Source organism: Elephas maximus, chromosome 19, assembly GCF_024166365.1.
Source record: "Elephas maximus indicus isolate mEleMax1 chromosome 19, mEleMax1 primary haplotype, whole genome shotgun sequence".
In the NCBI taxonomy this organism is placed as follows: domain Eukaryota; kingdom Metazoa; phylum Chordata; class Mammalia; order Proboscidea; family Elephantidae; genus Elephas; species Elephas maximus.
Window position 1 is genome coordinate 62,789,387 of NC_064837.1, and position 26,584 is coordinate 62,815,970.

General features: G+C 46.8%; 1 protein-coding gene across 1 annotated transcript in view; it reads right to left on the bottom strand.

The window, feature by feature from the left end:
- Positions 1 to 26,584, bottom strand: part of LOC126063188 (translation initiation factor IF-2-like) — a 184,296-nt gene that overhangs the window by 22,630 nt on the left and 135,082 nt on the right. The window contains exon 2 of the mRNA XM_049861371.1: positions 2,442 to 2,508. Within this exon, the coding sequence (XP_049717328.1) occupies positions 2,485 to 2,508 (24 nt within the window). The 3' untranslated portion in view covers positions 2,442 to 2,484. The remainder of the gene's footprint in view (positions 1 to 2,441; positions 2,509 to 26,584) is intronic.

The following is a 26,584-nucleotide window of genomic DNA, read 5'->3' on the forward strand; positions in this document are numbered from 1 at the left end:
GGAATACACGAGTTTGGGGGGCAAGACAGAGAGCAGGTGAGCTTGGCTAAAAGGATCCCAATTTGAGTGGGAACCAATGGGAAATAAGATTGCGCGCCTGTTATGGATTGAATTGTGTCTCCCAAGATAGGCTGACATCCTGATCCTCCATAGCTATGAATGTGACCTTGTTAAGAAATAGGGTCTCTGAAGATGTAACCAGTTAACATGAGGTCATACAGGAGAAGGGTGGGTCCTAGTCCAACGTGAGTAGTGTTCTCATAAAAGGGGAGAGAGACAGGCAGGGAAGACAGCCATGTGGAGATGAAGGCAAAGACTGGAGTGATGCATCAGCAAGCCAAGGAACGCCAAGGATGGCCGGCCGTCACCAGAAGCTAGGAGAGACGCATGGCACAGATTCTCCCTCAGCTGGAATCAACATGGCCAACACCCTAATTTTGGACTCCTAGCCTTCAGAACTGCAAGAGAATAAATTCCTGCTGTTTTAAACCACCCAGTTTGTAGTATTTTGTCATGGCAGCCTTAGAACACTAATGCAACGCCCAGTGAGGTGGCTGCTGGGACGGTAAGTAGAGAGCCATGACAGCTTTTTGGTTTTGTTTTCATCAGAAGTAACATGACGAATGTTGGGCTTAAAAAAGAGGCTCAGGGGGACCCAAATAGGGTTACTTTGGGGAGGAAAGGCTGGAAGTCCACACGTTGGAGCCCCTGGGGGGTGTCCCCGCTTGTGCTGCGAAAGCAGAGGGGTGCCTGGGAGAAGGAAGGAAAAGGACCAAATTTGAAAACAGCTGTGGAGTAACTGTCAGGACTTACTCTTGGGTGGCGCAAATGGTTAAGCGTTCAACTACTGGTCAAAAGGTTGGCGGTTCAAACCCACGTAGAGCCACCCTGGAAGACAGTCCTGGTAAGCGATCTCCTTCCGAAAGATCACAACCTTGAAAACCCAATGGAGCAATTCTAGTGTGCACATGTGGGACTGCCACGAGTCAGAATCGACTCCCCAGCAACTAACGACAACAAGGTCTTCTACTGGATGGAGGAGTGAAAACCACTGGCCATCCTCCTTGTAAGGATTCATGTGGAATATGACAAACGAGGAAGGGAGCTAATAGACAGGGTATCTCTCATGATCTAGACTTTTTATTTGTATTATCTCATTTGTATTATCACCTTCCCTGACGACAGGATGTTAGTATCACCATCTCACAGATGAGGAAATTGAGCCTTATAATTCATATACATATCAAGATAAAATGAGAGCCGACATTTATTGCAGAGTGCCCGGGACAAGTTAAATCTGCAATAAATTCTCTTAATCCCCCTCACAACACGGTGGGGACTATCTTTATTACGCCCATTTTGCAGAGCTGGAAACCAAAGTCCAGAGAAATGAAGCTCATGGCCCATGGTCACCAAGGAAGGAAGGAACGGAAGTGGGATTTGAACCCAGTCCACGCTCTTTACCACTATGTTAGACCAATGGCACCCAATGTGTATACAACGTGTACAATTCCAAAGCTCCGCTCTGCATCACACAGCCTTCCCTCTGCCAGGCTGTGTAGGAGAAACAAACCATCAGTCGTCTCCAATCAAACATGCCCAGGTTCTGGGTTTCTAGCTGTGGGGGCATTACTGAAGGGTAATTATGCCTAAGATTTACACCCATGGCTGCAATGGCATGGACGAGGGAGCCTAGGCTGCTACCCACAATCCAGGCCCTATAGTCAGCGAGTGACCCCTTCTCCGTATCTTGTTTTATTAGGACCAGACTTGAGTCAGCAGCATTTGAGAAAATCCAGAGATCCAGTACTCCCCGGCCAGTGTCTGTTCTCCTGGAGGTCAGCAGGTGCCACCCACCTGCTCCTCTATCTCCTGGACTTGCCGGCTTTGAAGCCACCTGCCTGATGGTTTTCCTGCCTGCTGTCAGACCTTTGTGCCCTGAAACCGACTCAGCATTTGAAGGACAGGGAGCAGGAGTGGATCACGGTGTGCTGGGCAGTGGGGACAGTTCACTGTCGCTCAAAATGACTCTGGAGCTCAGAGGTTAAGGGTGTAGGCTATGGCTTTGAATTCTGGCTCCCCCACTTATCACCTGTGTGATGTTGAGCTAGTCATGTACCTCGGTGGCCTCATCTGTAGCCAAGGTATAATAGGGCCTACTGCCTCAGGTTGCTAAAGATGGACACTAGTTAATCCACGTAAAGCCACGAGAATACAACCTGGCTTGAATGAATCACCATGATGGTTAGTAGGTAATAACCTGTGTCTCCAGGCCCTCTCTGATGGCTAACTGCAGGGCTTCTGCCCATCACTGTGCTGCGCTGGCACACAGGTGCTGCCAGGATGTCCAGGCCAAGGGGCTGTGTGCAAAAAGACAAAACCCTCAAAGCAAGAAGAGCCGCAGGGGAGAGGCTGGGCTCTGATTACCAAGTGCAACTCACCTTTTCTCCTGTCCTTCTTTCTTGTTTAAAGCAGCCACCCAAGTCAGCCACAAGCCTCTGATTTTACCTAGAAAATGAAGGGGAGAGTTATCCCAGGAAACAGGGTGGTGAAACTCTTCTTTATGCTTAAAACATGGAGGGTGTGGTCCCTGAGTCCCTGACAGCCTCCCAAAGACATGAGAGGTTAACAGTTGTTTATGCTTCAATATAAAACAAAATGCCATTAATTCAGAATACTGAGAGAAATCCGTTTCCTGTGTCAATTGTGGAGATGGCAAACTGAAGAGTACTTTCAAAGGAATACGGTTTATTACCGTAATAAACTTGACCAAGAATAAACTAAGATGTAAATGGATATTACATTAGGTAGTAATTTTTTTTTTAAAGTTATAACAAAATTCAAATTCACAACGGACCTTTGCTACAAAAGAATCTATTGCCAAGATCCTGAGTTGTTTTTTCTTTTTTTTTAATCGGTCCTTTTACTCAAAGACTGCTATGATATTATTTCTGAATTTGTATATATTCTGACCTTACAATAAGCCTAAATTTATTAAATGGGGTACAGCCAGGGGAGCGTCTAGCACAGCACCCAGCCCCTACTAAGCACATAATAACTATTAATTATATGATCAATAATTTCACATTCCATTGTGGATTTCTAGAGAGCAGGTCTGCTTCCTACTATCCTCATAATTTCCAAGCAAACGTGTTCAGATCTCAACATAGTTGCTGTTGCTGCTATAATAGACATTTCATCTTTAAATTCGACCCCTGTTCAACCTAATTCAGACACCAAGAAGAGTAGTATTTCAAAAGGTGTTTGAAGATAATAGCCCCATTCTCAGCTTCCCTATCATTAGGCTCAAAGAAATCAGTCTAGCCCCTTAGGTCGGCAAATAAAAACAGAGAGAAGAAAGAAAAAAGGGGGAACAAGAATACCATCAGATTTGAAACAGAAAACTTGTAACTTTCTCTCACAAGAGAAAGGATTGTCTGGGCACGGTTTTGTTCCGTCCCTGGGCACACACACACCATCTCTGGGCTTGGGCTCCACCAACGGTTTCTAGAGCGACTGAGGGCAGGGCTGGGCTGGGGCTCTGCAGCTGACCCCACCCACCAGCTGACTCCCACCCGAACAGGGGTCCCCAAGTCCCCAGCATCCCTCGTCCTGTGCCACCACACATCTTTGCTGGTCCAGGCTCCCTCTACCAGGCCCACGAGCTTATCCCAGGACAACCTCAAAAGGACTACAGGGCAAAGAAATTTGACCATTTTAGCCCCAAAGACCTGCTGTCTTAGTTGTCTTAGTTACCTAGTGCCGCTATAACAGAAATACCACAAATCGATAGCTTTAACAAATAGAAATTTATTCTCTCACAGTCTAGTAGGCTAGAAGTCCGAATTCAGGGCACCAGCTCTAGAGGAAGGCTTTCTCTGTCAGTTCTGGGGAAAGGTCCTTGTCTTCAGTCTTTCCCTGGTTTAGGAGCTTCTCAACACAGGAACCCTGGGTCCAAAGGACAGGCTCCCCTTCTGGTTCATTCTTGGTGGTATGAGATCCCTCTGTCTCTCTGCTTGCTTCTACCTTTTATATCTCAAAAGAGATTGACTTAAGACACAACCTAATCTTGTAGATTGAGTCCTGCCTCATTAACGTAACTGCCTCTAATTCTGCCTCATGAACATCATAGAGGTAGGAGTTACAACACATAGGATAATCACATCAGGTGATAAAATGATGGACGATCACAATACTGGGAATTATGGCCTAGCCAAGTTGACACACATTTTAGAGACACAATGCAATCCATGACACCGTGCAAGACTCAAAACCCAGCTGGCAAGTCTACCAGCAAATGCTCAAAATAGTCATCAAAAGCAGGATACCAGGCTCCCTCCAACCAGGACACTCAGGGTGGATTCAGGTTTCTACCTTAGGCAAGGCTACCCCATGCCCAACCCACTTTGTTTGTGGTTAGGTGGAAAGCACCCCATAAACTCATTCAAACTAAAGCCTAGATAAATGAAAATGATTTCAGCATTGCCCTTGTTGTTGTTGTTGTTTGCTGCTATCAAGTCAGCCCATGACTCATGATGAGCCCATGCACAACGGAACAAAACACTGCCCTGTACTGCGCCATCCCCATCACTGGTTGTGGATCAGACTGTTGTGATCCACAGGGTTTCCACTGGCTGATTTTGGGAAGCAGATCACCAGGCCTTTCTTCCTAGTCCATCTTAGCATGGAAGCTCTGCTTACATCCGATGGAGCAGCTCTACTCTGCACACATAGGTTGCCAGGAGTCGGTTGCCATGAGTCAGCATCACGGCAAGCCTCCACTGACAGATGGGTGGTGGCAGCTGTGCATGAGGTGCATTGGCAGGAATTGAGCCCGGGTCTCCTGCATGGAAGGCGAGAACTCTACCACTGAACCATCCCTTGCCCCTTAACTCTCCAGGAGAGCTCTGAGTTCTAACACAAATGTTTAATTCCATCAATTTGGTTACAGAATCTGGGGGTAGGGGAAGGAGTTAGTGGGAGCCTGGAGAGGGATTTTCTTTAAACCCTAGGATGACGGGAGGAGGATGGACGGGGCACTTAGGGCCGAGGCTCCCAGCTCTGGCTGCTCATGGAATTACAGAGGCAGTAAACTCACACCAACACCTATGCCCACCTGGGCAGATCTGACAGGTATGGGGTAAAGCCTGGCCCTGGGATTTGACTGAAGCTCCTTGGGTCAGTCTAACACGCAGCAAAGTTTGAGGACCTCTGGAGAGTTTGTTAAGGTTCCGATTTAGCAGGTCTGGGGTGGCAGACTGAGATTCTGCATTTCTAACAAGCTGCCTGGCGAACCCAACGTTGGGGGTCCACAGGTGGCACTCAGAGTCCCCAGGGCTTACAGAGCATCCTTCAAGCACTGTCTTTATGCCCTCAGGAACCTCAGGCAACACACCGCAGCCCTCTTTCCTCCTAAGGTAGAAACCACTACCCTCCAGGCGGCTTCAAGAGCCGTCCCCAGCTGGGTCCTGAAGGGCAGGATTGGGAAGAAAGCCTGACTTGTACCCCAAGGGACATCTGCACCTCCCCCCCTTTCCCTTAACCCACTTCGAGGCGATGGGCCTCTTGCCTGAAATAGGCCTCTTGCCTGAAATAGGCCTCTTGCCTGAAATAGGCCTCTAAGGATGACTGCGTTAAACAGACCGTTACGTTCTGCTCTGTTCCTTAAATGAGTAGGGGTCTCTTTCCCCTTTGCTTTCCCAACAGCATGGCCATCCAGAACCGGCAAGATGTAGGGCCTCCCCAGGACCCAGCTGGCCACTGCACACTGGCTTCATCCGGGCCCGTGTGGAGCCCTGCCATGCCACGGGCACATGTATCATCCTCACTGCCCACCACGTCTCCACCTGTACAGTCAGTGCGGACAGATGGCGGGCAGGGAGTTAGGGCACTGCCTTAGCAGGAAACAGCAGCACACCTCGCCTGGCCTCAGACCCCTGAGGGAGGCCAGCCTGTCCTCTAAGGTCCCTCCCTGCCACCCGCACCCCTGTGCCACCCTGACATCCCAAGGAAGCTGTGAGCCACACACCCCCTAGTGGCTCTCAGACCAACCGCCAGCAGCAAGGTAATCTCCAAGTAAGATGGAAAAGCTAGCTGCCGCTCATGGAGGCCTCAACTGAGAAAGCGAGAAACACGCCCTAGCAGGTGAGGCCATCAAATGACAGCCTGGAATCTGTCCAGTCCCACCACAGCCTGTCTTCTCCAGGATGTGCACACATACGCTGCAAGCCACGCTGACAAGAGAACACGACACGCGAGGAGAAGACACAGCTCAAAGAAGGGTCACTAGGATCCGGCGCAGAATGAAAGCCGCCATTTGGGGGAAAATCTTGAACCTTTTGAGTGGGTCCAAAAATCAGATGGGAGCAACTTCTAGAAAACAGGCCCCAAGTAGCTCTCAGAAGGCCACCACTGGGCCCATTTCTAAGAACTTACCAGCAGGCCCAGAGACATAGTGCCTGGGGCTCAGAAGACTTTTAAGGGCCCGGGAAAATGTTCTCATTTTCATTAATTTTAAATCAGAAGGGAAAAAAATGCATATGTAATAATGAATCCAGCCTGGATTATATTTATCTTCATACAAGTGCAGCCATAAAATATCATTTTTCACATACATATATATATTTTTTTATGGAAGAAGGAAAAACTGCCTAGGGCCACAAACGTCGTAATTCATTTGGGAACGTATCTATTTCCTTCCAGTCTCTAAGCTGGCCAGTCATTACTGACAGCCTTTTTTGAATGGCCCCACTGTTTCTTCTGGGCGACCCCCACCCCGGGACAAGACCTTCTCCCCCATCCCCTCCCACGGGTTTGCCCAGGGTACTCTCGGCCCTGTCACAGGCTCTCCAGTTCACACAAGGCCCTGGCGCTGTGGCCTGTTCTGTTTCGGATCAGCCAAAAGCTCCAACAGCCACCACCCCCGCCTGTTTGTTAAGAAGCAGCGTCTGGCAGGAGAAAGCAGCAACTCTAAAGTCCAAACACACACACGCAGTCCCCTGCAGCATAAACGTCGGGCAGACATCACACCCAGGCCTGTAAAAGATAATTATACAATCTGATCTGGCAAATTAATGCCACAGAACTGCCTAATTCTCACAATGAATTCGAGGGTTGGATCGGCAGGAAAAATTAACCTGGATCTTTTTTATTGGGATTTACCCCCAGGGCAGGATTAGAGTTTATTTATCTTTTTTATTTTCCTGCTGAAAGAGGATAGAAGGCCTTCTCTCCTCCCCACCCCTCTCCACCCCATCCTGGCTCTGCTTTTAGCCACGCAGGCTGCCCAGCCATCTTTCCCACGCATGACCCAACTCCAGCCAAAATCAAATAAAGCACCAACTTTCGGAATCGACTCAACGACAACGGGTTTGGGTTTGGTTTTAAGGTATACATAGAAGCCCTGGTGGTGCAGTGGTTAAAGCACTCGGCTGCTAACCGACCCTGCAGTTTCAACCCACCAGCTGGTCAGCAGGAGAAAGGTGTGGCAGTCAGCTTCTGTAAAGGTTGCAACTTTGGAAGCCCTATGGGGCAGTTCTACTCTGTCCTATAGTGTTGCTGTGAGTCAGAATCAACTCAACAGTGGAGGTTCAGTGTGTGTGTGTATATATATATATATATAATTATATATAAATATAGAGAGAGAGAGTCCCCAGGTGGTGCAAACGGTTAACTCATTTGGCTGCTACCTGAAAGGTTGGAGATTTGAGTCCTCCCAGAGACGCCTCAGAAGAAAGGCCTGATGATCTACTTCCGAAAAATCAGCCATCGAAAACCCTGTGAGGCACAGTTCCACTCAGACACGCATGGGGTCCGCCAATAAGAATTGACTTGATGGCAACTGGTTTAGTTTATATATATCATAAAACCTGCAAAAGCCAGAACCTGTGTGAGGCGGGCGGCAACCTGTCAGAGACGGAAAATGCAAATATTTTCCACCAAAATCAGCGATAGAAAAGTAGTAAGACCGCACCCCGTCAAAGGCAGAAAACTTGCGAGCCCCTGAAAAACCAGGCAGTTCCGTCAAGTTCCGACTCTCACAGGTTTCACTGTATATATAAAATTTTTCATAAGGAAGAAAAATGGGGGCATACCAAATTAAGAGATTCATTAGTTGGCATGAACTCAATACAAGGTAAACAGAAGGATTAGCATCTCCAGATGGCAATCTACCTTCTAATTATTCTGGCCCAACTCTGACATGTTTACTTGGAGAACACACTCCTCGAAACACACTTTGTTTCTCTCTCTCTCTCTCTCTTTTCCTCTCCTGGGAGTCTTTCAGGAAGAGATAGTTATGAACAGAAGCTGGTGCCCATCTCCTTAGCTCATTAAACGGCTGGATCACTGAAGAGTTGTTACCACGGTGCCAGGACAAGTTGACACCAAACGAGGATTACCCTTCATCTAACGAAAACAAACATTATGGCAGGGCAACTAGTGTCTGCCTCTCCTTCCTTTTGTACCTTTCTGGGGGTTTCCCCTGGGGAAGAGAATTCTCTACCCAAACTCCTAAGTCAGCCGTGCAAATGAGCACATGCCCAGGGCTTGACAGACACAGCAGCGTTCCATACAGAGGTGTTTCCCAGACACACTGTATTAGGTGTTCCAGAAAATGTAGGTCTGTCGGAGAAATGCGGATGTGATCCATGCAAAGACGGAGGCAACTTTCCCTACATGTAACACCACGGAGATCTGCCCACAAAATTACTTAAATGTCCCTCTATACGAGGCCAACCTGGGGCACAGAAAACGTGTACAATTTTTCAGGCCGTCATACGGAAGCTGCAGACTCTTCCCCTTTAATCAAAGTAGTATGGGATCCAAACGCCACTTTGGATTATGGATTTACTGTATATGGGCTAATTCACCTAAATAGTATGCACATGCGTGTGTACGTGTATTTTTATATACCTACATGCATTCATGTGTGTATGTGTGTGTGTTTATATACATGTGTGTTTATATGTGTGTGTATATGCATGTGTTTATGTGTGTAATTATATGTATATTTTTGTGTATTTACATGTGTGTTTATGTGTGTTATGTGTATATTTATAAAAATGTGTTTATGTATGTATATTTACGTGTGTGCATATGTGTTTGTATGTATGTATTCATGCCTGTGTATTTACGTGTGCGTGTGTATGTACTTCTATATATTCAAGGAAATTACTTTTTTGATAAAACAAATCTAGTTCTAAGCAGCTACCTTTGACTTACAGCCATGAAACACTGTTTTGGGGGCTTAGATCACACCGAGTGGAGGGGACCCAGCTAGAGTGGTGGAAAGGGAGGCTGGGTGTGCAAGCTGAACGTCAGCTGGACTGCAAGCTTCATAAGGAGTTCTACCTACAACTCAGACTCCAATTCCAAAGTGCAGCGGCTGAGACAAGCCAGCACTGTATGGAAGGAGATAAACCCCTGTTCCATGCCAACCGTACTGCAGAGTCATGGAAGGAGGGGGACGCAGGAAAGAAAAACAGTCCCTCTTCTTGAGCAGAGAATAAAGTGATCCATCCTAGACGTGAGCAGTGGGCCCGGGAGGCAGAAAGAGAACGCCGAGTTGCCAGTAAAAACGCTGTAGACACGCACAGAGAAAAAAGTCTCAGCATATTTGTTACATGATTAAAATCACATCACACATGCAAAAGCCTCTAGAGTCAGAGGGCTCAAGACCAAAATCCTACCTGGCCACTTACTACCTGCATGACCATGAACGCCTCTCTGGACATCTGTCTTCTCATCTGAAAAATGAGGACAGCAGCCGTGACCACTCCTTGCCCCTAGCAAGCCCTTTGTGACTGTCCGCCATGACCATTACTGTTATTGCTATTTGGGGATATAAAATAGGAACTGTGCTGGTTTCTGTATCACAGGCTGGTTATTGATGTTCAATTAAACGATGTATTTGACTGCTTAGTAAATGTCCTGACACATAGTAAATAATCGATGAATATTAGCTGTTGCTATTACTGCAAATATATATACATATATACAGAATTGCATAAGATACGAAAATAAACCTGGAAGGAGAAATCAAAAGGTTAACAAGCACTCCTCTCTGTAAGTTTTTGACTGATTTGTTTTCTTACTTTTGCATATCTGAGATAAATGTTATTTTTGGGGGTGGGGGAGCCTTCCGTGGCATTTTAAAAAATAATTAAAGTGGACATGTATTGTTTTTAACTAGAAATAAAATCATAATGCAATTTTTAAAAACAGTAAATATTGAAGTTGCCACATTGCTTGTCAAATCAGAAACCGCTCTGAAATCCAGAACTGCTTCAAACTTGACCCAAAGTTGGGGTTCAAGGTAAGATCCCATCAGGGTGCCCCATGGGACTCTGGCAGGACCCAGCATGAGACCAGACAAGCCCAGACAGCCAGGGCACCAGGGTGAGCTCAGAGGCAGCCAGAGATTTCAGGAAGGATACAGTCAATATTGGCTTGAACTGTGAACTTGACCAAGAATCCTAATCCAGCTGACAGGCTGCAGGTAGGTCACAGGGTTGAATGGACCTGCTCGGTGGCATTTTCCAAATACCTGTGCCATTATAGACAGAGGACTCTGATGACACCTCATTTCGGTTCTAAGCCCGTAGCCCCATGCCTTTCCTTCCCTGTGCCTGTGACATAAACCCAGGCAGGAAGCAGGTGCCCCAGCCCAACCTGCAGGGGTCCTGCTACCCCATGAGGGCTCGAAAAAAAGAGATTTGAGCTTGAGAATCAAGATTCTTGGAACCCCTCTGCCAATTCCTCAGGCCTCCCAGGGAAGTGGTGGTGACAGGGGGTCCTCCTTCAGGTGCCCAAGTGTCAGGAACTCCCTTCTCCCCTCCTTTTCCTTGGCTCCCCTTATTCCTCCTGGAACCAGCACACACAAAAAAAACAAACCCATTGCCATGGAGTCGATTCCAAATCATAGTGACCCTACAGGGCAGAGTAGAACTGCCCCATAGAGTTTACAAGGAGTGCCAGGAGGATTCGTACCGCCAACCCTTTGGTTAGCAGCCGTAGCACTTAGGCACTAAGCCACCTGGGTTTCTGGGACCAGGACAGAGAGGTCTAAACCCCCCTGTCTTAGTTATCTAGTGTTGCTACAACAGAAATACCACAAGTGAATGGCTTTAATGAAGAGAAATTTACTCTCTCACAGTCCAGTAGGCTAGAAATCCAAATTCAGGGTGCCAGCTCCAGGGAAAGGCTTTCTCTCCGTGTCGGCTCTGGAGGAAGGTCTTGTCATCAATCCACCCTGGTTGAGGAGCTTCTCAGTGCAGGGACCCCAGGTCCAAAGGATGCGCTATTCTCCTGGCTCTCATTTCTTGGTGGTATGCGGTCCCCATGTCTCTCTGCTTGCTTTTCTCTTTTATATTTCGAAAGAGATTGGCTTAAAACACAATCTAATCTTGTCCATTGAGTCCTGCCTCATTAACATAACTGCCACTAATCCCATCTAATTAACATCATAGAGGTAGGATTTACAACACATAGGAAAATCACCTCAGATGACAAAACGGTGGACAATCACACAATACTGGGCATCATGGCCTAGCCAAATCAATACATATATTTTTGAGGGACATAGTTCAATCCATGGAACCTTCTAAAACTGGGGCCTCAGTCCACATTAAATCCCCACCCTTTCTTCTCTTCCTTGGAGATGGCCCCAAACCCCTGCTCATGACTCCTAAGCCCCAGTCTGCCAGCTGCCTACAGGCCAGTGTGATCAATGATTCCCACTATCATCTCCAGTTCAACACATCCATAATGGCACCCCTATTCCCTCCTCAACCAGGCTTCGCTCTGCTCCTCCCCATTTCATGGAATTCTCAGGCTGTCAAAGGGGAAACCTTCCCCTAATATTGAGTCAATTACTCCGTCTAGCCTGTCCTTTTGCCACTGTTGTTCATGAGCCATCTTCGCTCTTCTATCCCCACAGCCGCCATGAGAGCTCAGGCCCCCGTCACCCTCAGGTCCAGAATGATCCTATCATAATAATGTCATTTATGGGTTCTCTACTATACGCAGGTCCTTTGCATGTACTGCCTTATTTAATTCCCTCAATAATCCTCCCTTATCTTGTATCACGTCTCAGCGTATTCATGATACTTTCAAACACTGGTTCCATTTCTGTGCCCCAAAGCTCTGAGCTCTTTGGTGCCTCAGGGCCTTGGCACTTGCAGTTTCCTCAGCCTGAAACACTTTGCTTAAATCTCAAAGTCTCTCCTTGGACAGTGCTTCCTCAGAGAGGCCCTCCATGAAGACCTTGGTCCACAGGCCATCCAAGCAATACAATCCCCTGTGTGCCCCACAGCACTTGACCTAACCGGAAACCATCCTATTTGTTTACATCATTTTCATCTGTGTCTCTGCCCATTGGACTCTAAGCTCCTTGAGTGCAGGGAGCTTGTCTGTTTTGTTTCCCGTTGTGTGATTAGCAACAGAAACAGGCCCTTTTTTGATTGAACAAGCGAATGAATATTACTCTGGTGGCGTAGTGGTTAAGTCCTACAGCTGCTAACTTAAAGGGTTGGCAGTTTGAATCCACCAGGCGCTCCTTGGCAACTCTATGGGGTAGTTCTACTCTGTCCTATAGGGTCGCTATGAGTCGGAATCGACTCAATGGCACTGGGTTTGGTTTTGGTTTTATGGGACAGATGGAAAACCTGGTGGCATAGTGGTTAAGTGCTACAGCTGCTGACCAAAGGGTTGGCAGTTCAAATTCACCAGGCGTTCCTTGGAAACTCAATGGGGCAGTTCTACTCTGTCCTATAGGGTCGCTATGAGTCAGAATTGACTTGACAGCACTGGGTTTGGGTTTTGGTTGGTTATGGGACAGATGAGGAAACTGAGGTACAGAAAGATTTAAAACTTGCTCAGGGTCACATGACTAGTAAGTAGTTCAATCAATATTTGAACCCAGGTCCAAATGCAAATGGCTCCATGGGTAAGGCTCAGAGTCCACTCTTCTGCTTTCCTCTGTTACAATAATCCCCCCACTTGGTCTCCTTGATGGAGCCCTGTGGTACAGTGGTTAAGAGCTTGGCTGCTAACCAAAAGGTCAGCAGTTCAAATCTACCAACTGCTTCTTGGAAACCCTATGGGGCAGTTCTACTCTGCCCTACAGGGTCGCCATGAGTCAGAATCTACATGACGCCAACAGGTTTGGTTTTGGGTTGGTCTCCTTGACATTACTGTTGTTGTATACTGTCGAGTCGATTCCAGCTCATAATGACAGAACAGAACTGCCCCACAGGGTTTCCTAGGCTATAACCTTTATGGGAACAGATCACCAGGTCTTTTCTCCCATGGAGCTGCCGGGTGGGTTCAAACTGCTGACTTTTCAGTTAGTAGTCCAGACCTTAACCATTGTACCACCAGGGTTCCTTTCCTTGACATTCATTTATAGCTCTCCCAGCTCATCACTCTAAAATATCACTTAGCTCTGCCAATCTCCACTCCATAGTTGTCAATGGCTCCCGATTGCCTTCCATGTTCAGACCAAAGCCTTCCATTTGAAATCAGAGGCCATCTGTATTCTGATTCTCCTCCTCTGTCTCCAGCCTTGTAAATCAGATTCACTAGGGGTATCTTATCCAATTATTGCTCTTCACACCAAACTTCAGTGCTCCCCATGCCTGCAACACCTTCCCTGCTCTGTCTCTCCACAACACCCTCCCTCTAAGCTCAATCTAAGTCCTACCTCCCCCAAGAAGTCACCTAACTTTCCAGCCCTCAGTGATGGCTTACACCAGAGCCACAGCACCTACTGCTTGTACCCCAAGTCTGGCACTTGGCATAAGATAATGGGATGAGGGATGGGTTACCCTATCCTCTCTCTCCAGGGAGATCTTACATTTCTTTAGGGCAGTGTTATGGATTGAATTGCGTCCCCTGCAAAATGATACACTGAGGTCCTTATCCCGGGTACTTGTGAACATGACTTGGTCTGGAAATATGGTCTTTGAAGATATTGTTGGTTAACATGAGGTCATATTGCAGTATGACAGGTCCTAATCCAATATGCAGAAGACCTCTTCAAAATCTTAAAAAGCAAAGATGTCACTTTGATGATTAAGATGTGCCGGACCCAAGCCATCGTTATTTTCAATCACCTCATATGCATGTGAAACAGGAAGAGTGAAAAGGGAAGATGAAGACTTGACATATTTGAATTATGGTGTTGGCAAAGAGTACTGAATATACTATGGACTGCCAGAAGGACAAAGAAGTCTGTCTTGGAGGAATACAGCCAGAATGCTCCTTAGAAGTGTGGATGGAGAGACTTCATTTCACTTACTTTGAACATGTTATCAGGAAGGAGCAGTCCCTGGAGAAGGACATCATGCTTGGTAAAGTGGAGTGTCAGCAAAAAAGAGGAAAACCCTCAACAAGATGGAATGACACAGTGGCTATAACAATGGGCTCAAACATACCTACTATCGTGAGGATGGCACAGAACCGAGCAATGTTTCCTTCTGCTGTGCGTGGGGTTGTTATGAGTCAGAGACAACTCAACAGCACCTAACAACAACAATTTAATATGACTGGTGTCCTTATAAAAGAGGAGAAGAGACACAGAGAGAGACACAGAGGGAAGACAGCCATATGAAGATGCAGCTACGTGCCAAGGAACACCTGGGCCACCAGAAGCTGGGAGAAACAAGCAAGGATCTTCCTCCAGAGCCTTCGAAGACAGCATGGCCTGACCCAAATTTGATTTGGACTTCTAGCCTGCCTTAGTCATCCAGTGCTGCTATAAGAGAAATACCACAAGTGGATGGCTTTAAGAAAGAGAAATTTATTTTCTCACAGTCTAGTAGGCTAGAAGTCCAAATTCAGGGCATCAGCTCCAGGGGAAGACTTTCTCTCAATGTCAGTTCTGGAGGAAGGTCCTTCTCATCAATCTCCCCCGACCGAGGAGCTTCTCTGCACAGGAACCCCGAGTCCAAAGGATGTGCTCTGCTCCCGGTGCTTCTTTTTTGATAGTATGAGGTCTCCCGCTCTCTGCTTGCTTCCCTTTCCTTTTATCTCTTATAAGATAAAAGGTGGTGCAGGTCATACCCCAGGGAAACTCCCTTTACATTGGATCAGGGATGTGACCTTAGTAAGGGTATTGCAATCCCACTCTAATCCTCTTTAACATAAAATTACAATCACAGAATGGAGGACAACCACACAATACTGGGAATCATGGCCTAAGTTGACACATATTTTGAGGGGACACAATTCAATCCATGACACAGCCTAAAGAACTGTGAGACAATACATTTCTATTGTTTAGAGCTACCCACTTTGTGGCACTTTATTATGGCAGCTCGAGAACACTCATCCACCCACTGAATGTGGGGACCCTACCCATTAGCAAACAGAGGCCAAGTACTGCCTGCCTGTGATGACATTGTGGTTGACGCTGTTCCCCAGCCTGCTGGAGGTGGGACCACAGAAGGTGTCCCAGGCTCAGGTCCTTCACCCTCAAGCCAAGCTCTGGTCTCTGTGTCTTGGTCTCATCACGCTTAAATGGAAAATAAAATGCTCAACTCAAAAACACTTTTCCAATGATATTTTAAGAAAAAATGAGATCACAGAAAATCAGGGAGGCAGGTTGGATGGTGTGACCCCAAGCAACATTTTTCTTTTTTCCAAGAATCCCGAGACTTGTTTAGAAGATGAGAAAGGGGGGCATGTATGGGGTAACTTTAAACCCTAGGGACCACCTGGGCACAAAACCCTTAGGATGCTGCATCAACCCACACCCTCAGTCCAAACAGTCCCGTCCCGTCCTCTCTGATCCTCATGCTCAATTACACATTGAGGTCCCTTAGATTTGCAAAAGTTGCCAACGGCCCCCTGGCCAGAAGGTCAACATTTCGCCTCTGCCAGTGATACCAAATGTTTCCTAAACGCCACCCTGAACCTAGCTCGCTGAGCTATGAATAGTTATTAATGTTCACTCGCAGCATTAATTAAAAACTTTGGGCCCAGCAAACTCTCATACTTTTTAAAAAGTCATTTGGGTAATCGCCTTTCCATGCCACAGACTTTCCAAACGACTGACAGGTTGACATTTCACAACGGTGTTTGTTTTAATCAAGAAGGGGGGAAAAGCCAGCGGGTCCCCAGTTCATTTTTCAGGTGCTTTGATTTATTGATGGGCAAATCCCCACTTAATAGCTGTTCACCGAGGCGGAGGGAAAAGGTGACTGGCACCTCCCTGGGTTGTCTGGTTGGGGGTGTCTGGCCTGGGGAGGAAAGAAATGGCCACAGGGCAGCACTCTAGTCTTCTCTCACCTTCCAACCCTAGTCCCCCACTCCCCTGGGCCTCCTCACTTCTTACCTCTCACCCCACCCCCACTCCAGGCAGCTCAACAGCTTACCTGTGCCCTTCCCTACTCAAGGGAGGCTCCTTCTTGCCCCGAGACCCAAAGGAGTGGTGTCATTTCAGCAAACTTAGGAGTCAGGGGCCAATATGGACTAAATTCTTCTAACAGGACTCGCACTTATTTTTTAAGCAGCAAAACCCAGAATCCAGCCACACTATATGAATTTGAATCCCACCTGTGCTACTTATAAGCTGTGTGACCTTGAACAAATGCCTTAACTTCTCTGTGCCTTGGTGCCAACAAATGGTATAAGAATAGTACCTATCTATAAGCCTCTCATCAGCCTTAGAAGAAATACAACCGGAATCTCCTCAGAAGCAAGGAAGGCCAGACTTTGACTTGCTTACTTTGGATGTATCATCAAGAAAGGCCAATCACTAGAAAAGGACATCATGTTTGGTAGCGTGGAGGGCTAGTAAAGGCAAGGGAAACCCTCAATGAGATGGACTAACACAACAGCCATATCGAAGCACTCAGACATACCAATAATGGTGAAGATGGCGCAGGACTGGGAACGTTTTGTTCTGTACAAGGGGAGTCATGAGTGGGAGCTGACTCAATAGCAACTAACAAGGACGGCTGCACTGAGCACCCCAGACTCACTCTTCAGGCCGCCCCTGTGTCCAGGGGCAGGCAGACAACCGATGGCTGGCCAGGGTGCATTGGGAGGTCTGTGTGGAAGATCACACTAAGCACCCAGGCAGTGTCTGGACCACACCACAACCAACTGGCCTAATGAACAGAGCAGCGACCACAACAGCCTTAAGGGAAGAATGGGTTTTCTTAAGGAAAAGCCACTACAGAGCCTCCAAGCAACCTTCTAACAACAAAATAAAAACACAGGCAAGCATAGACCTCAAATTCACTTGCATACCACAAACCCATTGACGTCGAGTCAATTGCAATAGTGACCGAATAGGACACCGTAGAACTGGCCCGTAGAGTTTCCAAGGAGCAGCTGGTGGATTTGAACTGCCAATCTTTTGGTTAGCAGCCGAGCTCTTAACCACTCTGCCACCAGGGAAGGCATTTCAATTTTGATCGGGCACCTACTATGTACCAGGATTAGTCCAGGCACCAGAAAAATAAAGAAAAGAAGGCAGGTCCCAGGCTTCCCAGAGCGGAAGATCTAGTAGGAATGATGACATCAGAAACAACTCATGAAAACCACAAGGAGACACCCCTTCACCCCACCATTGTTGCTGTTGTTAGCTGCGGGCAAGCCAGCTCTGACTCAAAGTGGCCTGTGTATGAAACATAACGAAACACTTCAGGGCTGTCATCAGAAAAATGGAAACTAACAAGTGTTGGTGAGGATGCGGAGAAATCGGAACCCTCATCCATTGTTTGTGGGATTGTAAAACAGTACAGCTGTTGTGGAAAACAGTTTGGCAGTTCCTCAAAAAGTTAAACATAGAATTACCATATGACCCAGCCATTCCACTTCTAGGTATACAACCAAAAGACTTAAAAGCAGGGACTGAAACAGACACTTACACACCAATGTTCGTTGCAGCACTATTCGCAATAGCCAAAAAGGTGAAAACAAGCCAAGTGTCCATCAACAGATGAACGGATAAACAAAACATGGTATATTCACACAATGAAATATATTCAGCCATAGACAGAAATGAAGTTCTAATACATATTATGACATGGATGAACCTTGAAAACATTACACTGAGCGAAATAAGTCAGACACAAAAGGGCAAATATGGTAGGATCCCACTTACATGAAATATCTAGAACAGGTAAATGTATAGAGACTGAAATTTATTAGTGGTTACCAGGGGCGGGAAGGAGGGGAAAAGAGACGTGATTGTTTAAGGTGTACTGAGTCTCTGTTAAGGATGAGGAAAAACTTTGGAAGTGGATAGGGGTGATGGTTACACAACATTGTAAATATAATTAGTGACACTGAACTGTACATATAAAAATGCTGAAATGGCAAACGTTTTGTTACATATAATTTTACCCCAATCAAAAAAAGCTAATGCTCAGATTTCATGACACATATTAAAATAGAGATTGCCCAATGTACATAATTAGATTATCCAGAATGTCACACGAATTTACTGGAAAGCTAGACGACAGCTCTGGCACGTTGTGGCTGTACCATCTTGAGCACGAAGACGTAAAGCTTTTTGAACATCAGTGGCCAGTGCCAGTAGCCGTTGACTCTGACTCATGGTGACCCCGTGTGTATTAGAGTAAAACTGTCCTCCAGAGGGTTTTCAATGGCTGATTTGTTGGAAGCAGATTGCCAGGCCTTTCTTCTGAGGTGCCTCCAGATGGACTTGAGCTTCTCACCCAGTGGGTTAACCGTTTGCACCATCCAGGACTCCTCTCCTTCTCTGTGAAAAAGACATAATGCACAGACACCCCCGGGGGAGGCCGTAGGTGTTCCATTAATGGCCAAGGGAGAAAGCCTGGCAGAGGGAGGTTTGAATAAGGCCACAGGGACATGCTTGGCTGCGCTGTCAGGAAGCAAGCAGGAGGCCCTCGTGGGAGTCCAGTGGTAGCGCGGCTAGCACTTGCCCTGCCTTATCACACCCATGGAAACCTTGGTGGCGTAGCGGTTAAGTGCTATGGATGCTAACCAAAAGGTCGGCAGTTCAAATCTGCCAGGTGCTCCTTGGAAACTCTACGGGGCAGTTCTACTCTGTCCTATAGGGTCCCTATGAGTCAGAATCAACTCGACGGCAATGGGTATCACACCCACTGGCGAAATCTGGACCATCACCACTTCCCCTTCCTGTCTCTCTGGAATGTTGAGAAGACACAGGAGAACTGAGCTGGGGAGAGCTGGGGAGGGGAGGAAGATTTGCCATTTCAGAAGAAAGGCAGGCCGTGAGCCGAAAAGATGATTATTTTATCTGAGGAAGCCATGTGCAGGCAACAATTGCCTGGCTTTGTGTGTATCAGAAAATCCTAACAGAATTATCGAACAGAGACCAGGAAAGAATGTGCAGATATTTCAAAAAATGAAACTGAAATCCTAAAGCCCCATAAGACCACACCTTCTCTTCCAGGCTCCACTGACTTTAAAGCCATGTGCAGTATTGAACTTGACTCTCGTGATGGTGAGGCTGCCCCAGAGGCCACGCCATTGGCCCCTCTCTGGACCCAGCAGCCCGGTAACCAAGCCTGGCTCCTCCAATGATGTGACAAGACTGGTTTCTGTGATTTCAGAAACAGTTACTTAAACCAAGAGTCGGAGGTAAGACAGTGATGAGACCTGTCTAGGTTAGGGCACAGAGCCTCCAGCCTCCGACACACATGGTTAATGGGAGGAAGGCAAAGGGCAGAAGGAGACAAAGCAGGAGAAGCCTACCCTCCTGCTGAAAGCCTCAGAAACCCAGGACACACGGCCAAACAGCCTTTAGGAAGCACGGATTCAAACACTATGACCTGTGCGTAAAGAACCACAGAATAAACACATTCCTTGCCTCCAGGGCAAGGGCCTAACGCAGAAACTCAATAAAGGCCAACTCCACAACACACAGGGGGCATGCTCGTATAGAGGCTGTAGAATCTTGCATGAAACTAACACAGGAGCAAGCAAAGTTCTATCAATATATGTAGGTGAAGAGTCAGGCTCATAACCGGGGAGGTGACTGGGTATGCCTATTGCCTTAGATGTCTCAGGAAGAAGTGGGTGGAGTTTCATTTAACTTAGGCACTGATGCAAACTCTGTTGTTATCGTCAGTTGCTGTCAAGTCAGCTCTAACTCATGGCGACCCCATGTACAATGGAATGAAATGGTGCCCGGCCCTGCATCATCTTCCTGATCATTGATATGCTCAAGTCCACGGTTGTACACTAGGGGACTTAAACCACTATGTTGGACAATATTCTGTCGTGATCCATGGGCTTTTCAGTGGCTCTTTTTCAGCAGTAGATTTCCAGACCTTTCTTCCTAGTCTGTCTTAGTCTGGACACTCCACTGAAACCTGTCTACCATGGCAGACCCTGCTGGTGTTTGAAATGCTGGTGGCATAGCTTCCAGCATCATAGCAACACATAAGCCACCAAAGTACGACAAAGTGACAGACAGGTGATGGACACAAACTTTAGAACCACTGGTTTCTATTATTACTTGGTACGGATTCATCATATTCTGGCTGGCTCAGAGCCCCCACAGCTTCTGCCTACAACTGTTTCATGGCTCTTAGAAATTTCTAGCCAGGTCTGTATTCTAAGAACTTATGTACCTACCTTACTGTCCCTACTGGAATGGACACGCCTGGAAGGCACGGCCCATAATCAATTCATCTTTTTATGTTGTTGGATGAATGAAAAACAATTCAGAGTCTCGCCTTATGAAATCTCGCCTCTCACAAATCCCTCCGTTTAGTATGGGAATGGCTGTACCCCTGGCATAAGTTGGGTGAACCTCAGCTCCAAGGCTACACTGCAGAAAGTAGAAATTCTGAAAAGGTTTTTTAAAAACAGTGACCAGACTTGAGAGAACACAGGCCCTGTGAGGACCCAAGCCTGGGGAACACTCATTTTCACGAACTGTAGACATGATCTCAGGGTACGTTAAGCAACGTAGGGAGCCCTTGAGAGCAGCGCCTCGTTCCAGCACCTGTTCTGGGACCAAGTAGCACAGCACCATGTGACAAGGGAACACAGCAGCGTCAGGAGACACTGTCTTCACTGGATAACTCATCTTGCCGAGACACCTTTTGCCCTTCTGGCCAACTAGGTTCTAGGCGGGGCTTTGAACTGGTTCAGTCATGGCTGATGAAGCAAGACCAGAACAGACCCAAACTTTTACAATTTGGGTGTTCTGGGACGGTAACAGAAATGGAAAAATTATGGGCCAAAGCCCTGGGATGGGAGACTCAGAAGAGGCACGGTGAGCCTTTTCAGGAGCCTGATGCGTTGGATTATTGGCAGGACTGAAGTGAGCGACACACATTCAAAGTAGAGCTATCAGTTTCCATCTCAGAGCGGGGCACTGCTGTTCCCAACTCTGCTCAAAATCTAAAGCACAAGAGATTTTGTTGCTATGCAACGTGTATGCTGCCCTTGTTTTCTAAGAGAGAGATTATGTTTCTAGCAGGGATTCAACCAGTAACTTTTCCCATTCCAGTTACTCTTCTGGCTTACCCAAATTGTAAAAATTTGGGTCTCTTTTATTTTCACTTCCTTGGCCATGACTGAACCGGGAAGAACCGGTTCGAAGCCCTTGTTCTGGGAAGGCATGGATGAGGGCCTCCACCATGATCACTCAGCATCTTGTCACCATGAGTGAAGCAATGATTATGGTTAAAAGTAAAAAGAAAAAGGCTTCCCAATTCCTAGCCCTGGTTGGGATAACCTCCCCAAGGCAAGCTTGGAAAATCCCTCATCTGCCAGGTCACTGGGGCTCAAAGTCCTCCTCCCCCTGCCTCCCCACCAACGGAAAAGTACTGGCATCTAAGTGACTGGGTTTCTTCCAGGGGTCCCTTCTGGGGATAAGCCTGTGCCCCACTCCCATCCCACAGGGAAATCCCACCTCGCTGAGTTGAACCCCAATCTCCATCTCTGGCCCAATTGGTTTCACACCCTTGAACAACCCTGTCCTAATAGCCAGGAAGTCAAGTATGGCCGGAGGCCAGGAAAAAAGCCCTAAAAAGCAGTGAGCCCTTCCGATGCACTGGCTCGCAGCCTGGCTGGAACACTGTCCACTGTGGAAAATGGAACGTGAAGATCTTGTAGAACGAGGAGGGGAAGGAGCCCCCACATCCCAAAGCCTGCAGAACAGCAGACAGCCGAGTCCCCAGGGACACACAGTGATCATGAAGGGGAGACAAGGGGGCTTCCAGAGAGTAAGCAAAGCTCGGGTTTAGGTGGGCAGAAGTGGGTGGTAATGGGGCTGGGGTACGAGGTCCGAGGCGGTGGACACTAGGACCCTCATGCTTCTTTTCATAAGATGACACACCTGACTGGCCAGGGCACACCTGGACAGTGGGGCAAGCCAAGCTTTGCAACAGTTGTTCACTGTTCCCCAAGCAGAGAGGCCTGGCAGCCAAGCTCCTCACAGACAGGGGGCTTTTCTCCTCCTCGGTGGGGCACGCCTTCCACAGGCACATACTCCTTCCATCCAAGGGTTTCATCCAAGCCCCAGGCTCTGACCACAAAAAGTGCCCTTTTCTTTGGCGGGCTCACCTCAGACGTGAGGTAGCAGCAAGCCAAACCACCCGCTAAAAGGACATCCCCAGCACATTTCTTTCTCATCAGCGGGTCCATGGCTCTCGGCCACAAACAGCACATCTTTGCCCCATCCTGGGACCTTCCAGAGCTGCTGTCTGGTCCCTGCTTTATTTACGGCAGAAAAGTAGCTACCTAAAGGGGCTATCTGCTTGTGGAGCGTGCTCTGGGCTGACCCAAAGCAAGTGGAACAAATCCTAGCTAAAAACCAAGATGATGAACACAAGACTTTGGGACTTAGGCCTGTACAGCTGCACCCATCGCAATAAAAACCAGTTGCCATCAAGTCGACTCCAACTCAGAGACCCACACGTGTAGAACTGTGCTCCGTAGGGTTTTCCATGGCTGATTTTTCAGAAGTAGATCACCTGGCCTTTCTTCCAAGGCACCTCTGGGAAGACTCGAACCTCCAACCTTTTGGTTAGCAACTGAGCGCATTCACCGTTTGCACCACCAGGGACTCCACCCACCCCAACATCTCTGTAGAAGTGCAAAAAAATAATGATGCCGCCATCCTCCAGTGAGGGCAGGGCAGACTACAGCCTCAGGCAAAGTACCCTAACATGCTCTTGGGGAGTCCCACCCTAACTGTGGGAGATATAGACACACTTCATGAGTTTAGAGCATTTCTTGTTTCCAAAGGAAAAAAAAAAATTTTTTTTTTTTTTTTTTTTGGTCACACAAAACCTGGTTGTGAAAGGAAAAGAAAATGCCAGGCCTGTTTGACAGGCATTAGATTTATGACCGTTTTTTAAGCCTCAAGTACGTCACAAGATGTGGCCCACCCACTGCACTGCCCCAATTGTAAACACTGCTGGGTGCCCACCCCGGCTCTCCCCTATCGGTACTGTGGTCCTTCACCTCTGAAAAGCCCTTGTTTCCTTCCCTCAGCCTCTGGTGGGTTAAAAAGCTGCCTGGCTGTGGATGTATGGACAGTACACCACGGAGCTCTCTGGGCTAAACCTCCAAGACAAACACAGCCCGCTCACGCCTTCGCCGTCTGCAGGCCGGCCACAGATGTTCATAAACACGCTTGGGGTTTACAGTCTGCCTGTCCAGTTCTCCATCCATTTTATACCCGATGAGTTAGGAGTCAGGAGATCTCCCCCCTCCACCCTTAATGTACGAACTCAGTAAACTGTTGTCAGGGTTGGCGATAAATTTATGAATTTTGGCCTCCAGATGTGGCTGGAAATAAAAGTAAACATAGGGCGTGGGTTTCAGGTTGGTGCCCAGTGTGGCTGAGTCTGCAAAAACCAGGGTTGAGAGAGACTCATTTGCCCTTTTCAACGAGACACGAGGAGAGAGTTTTCCTAAAGGTGTCAATGCTATTTGCAGCAGGGAAGAGAGGTTAAGGCTCCTTGGAAAATTCTGGGCAAGAGTAGAGACCCAGCTCTGGCCAGGTGGGTCACAGCTGTACCTTCTGACAACTCTGGCTGGGACACAAGCCTATTAGGGGAGAGCCCTCAAATCAGAAAAAATTGAAAAAAAGTTCCTATCATGAGCTCTACTTTTCTGGTATCATGTACCTGGAATGAGGGGACAGGGAGATGTTCAGGGAAAAAAGCAAAGGGTCAAGTGTATACTGACAGGTTCATTCCAAATATGAAACCAATAGGTTTTACTTGATTTTATAGAGTCGTTGGACTTGAAGGTCTTCAAAAGGTCAGTCACCCAGCTTACCTATTCCTAGCGAGAAGCAGGATAGAAGAGAACACGTACATCTGAAAAATGCAATGTGTTAGACCATGGCGTTGCTTATAGCTTTTCTGTAGAAGAATAAAAAAGGGAGAGAGAGAGACGAAACTCTAGGCATAGCGTCTGTCTGACTGAAGTAGAATACCGCATGTCTTTTTGGAGTGTATTCGCTTTAGCAAAGTAATAAAACAAAAATTCACAAGGCAAAGGTTTTCTTGGTAACCATTCAGTGGAAATATTGGTGAAATCATGACCAACTGCACGCAGTGAAGATGTTCCCCCGGAAATGACTTGGGGAGGGGGAGAATGGCAGACTGGGTATGGGCACTAACAAGGGCATAGAGTCGTTACAATCCATCTTTGTTCAGCCCCAGAGAAGAGGTGAATTATTCATCTGCAAATATCAAGTAATGTACCTACATCTGCATGGAAAATGAATCAGGTAGGTTACTTTTCACTGGGAACAGTTGCTTTGGGGGAAAGTCATTCGCTATACCCTTGGGACTTAAAAGAAAATGGTTTGGGTTTTTTTTTTAATTCTTTTTTTTGTTGTTGTTGTTGAGAATATACACAGTAGAACATACATAATTGTTTTGTTTTTTTAATGGAACTTTCAGAGAAACTTTAAGGCTTTCCCCCTCTGGACAAAAAAAAATCACAGAAACATGGAATTCTATCCCCCAGAAAGGCTCATGAATGACCAATTATTAATTTCCTGCCTCTGGATTTTGAGTTGAACAGGTTTCTGCAGAGTTTCCAGAAAAGACGGACTAGGAGGAAAGGCCTGGCTATCTACTTCTAAAAAACCAGCCAACGAAAACCATATGGATCACAACAATCTGATTGTATTGTGCACAGAGTCACCATGAGTTGGGGACGAACTCAACTGCAGCTAACAACAATAACAGAGGCCACAAAATGGTGGCATACAGCTAATTGGCTCAGCCTATTGACCTTAAATGTGTTTGATTTAGCCTGAAGTATATTTAACAATTTCAGAGTTAAGTAGTGAGATTTAAACATTAGCAGATTTTCAGATTTTACAGGGAAATCTGTATTTCTGGATGGTCTTGAACAATGAGAAGATCTGGAAACCCCACAGTTACATACCCACCCAGCAACAAGCAGGGCATGTGCTATCTAGTGCGCTGCAATCCGTACCATGCCAAAGCAGCTGCCCTTATTCACTTAGTTGAGTTCCTTCCTGCCCCTTGTAGGCACTTGAGTTTACAATTTCTGGTAAAAAAAAAAAAAAAAATCATCTCCCTTAGATGGTTCTTATTAGATCTTTTTCATGTTATTGTCAAAGATGGATGGGATCAGCTAAGCCCTCCTGCCTACCCAGAAAGACCATGGCTTGGTAAAGACAGGCTTAATGATCATAGAAGACTTGATATCAATGATTAGCACTCTTAGCTTTCCTGGTCCAAACCAGTAGAGCTTTCTGTGCTGTGACATTTCAGAATTCCGAACTGTAAAACAATTTGGGCAGATGTGCCTTATATCTTCCCATTACAGATGCTACTTAGCAGCATGCAGAGACCCAAGAAAGTATCCAATAAACACTGGTGTCCCTACCTTCGCTCCCACATTCGAGTTACTATCATATGTAGGTTATATTATTAATGTGTTCTCAAAGGCATCATCTTTGCCAGGGGCTTACAATACAGTAAATATGTGTGTGAGGACACAGGGGACAGTTTGAAGAGCCTCCCATTGTCCAAATTGGGGACAATTTGAGCACCAAAATAATTAAGTAAAGTAGTGAATCATAAACTGTTGAATCATTAGGAATTCCTGAGTCCATGCCGATAACAAATGCAGAAAAACCAATTGGGAACCGCTGCAAAAATCTAGTTCATTGCCCACCAAATGTCAGCCACAGATTGTAAGGCGGGGAGTGGAGGGGGGAGGGTGTCCATAAAATTAAGGTCTTGGTCCCACAAAACCATAGGTACACTAAATGGTATTAGAAGACTGAATGCATAATGTCTTATACAAATGTGTTCTATTTTTCAAGTATTTAGCAGATAAAATGTTAAATCATTACTCAGTCAACACGAGTCCATGAAAAAATGTAATATTAAAACGGGTCTTCACATTCAAAAGGGTAAGAAGCTCTGGGGCGAGGTGCCAGCCACCTGAGCAGGTCAGGGCGCCAGGAGAATGGTAAAAGGGCGGTAGTGTGAACGAAAAGTGTTAGAAAAGGTGGTAGAATAACACTTCTAATACGATTATAGCACACTCATTCATTAAAGGCATCAGAGTATAACGCACCCCCAGGGAGTGCAGAGAGGAGCAA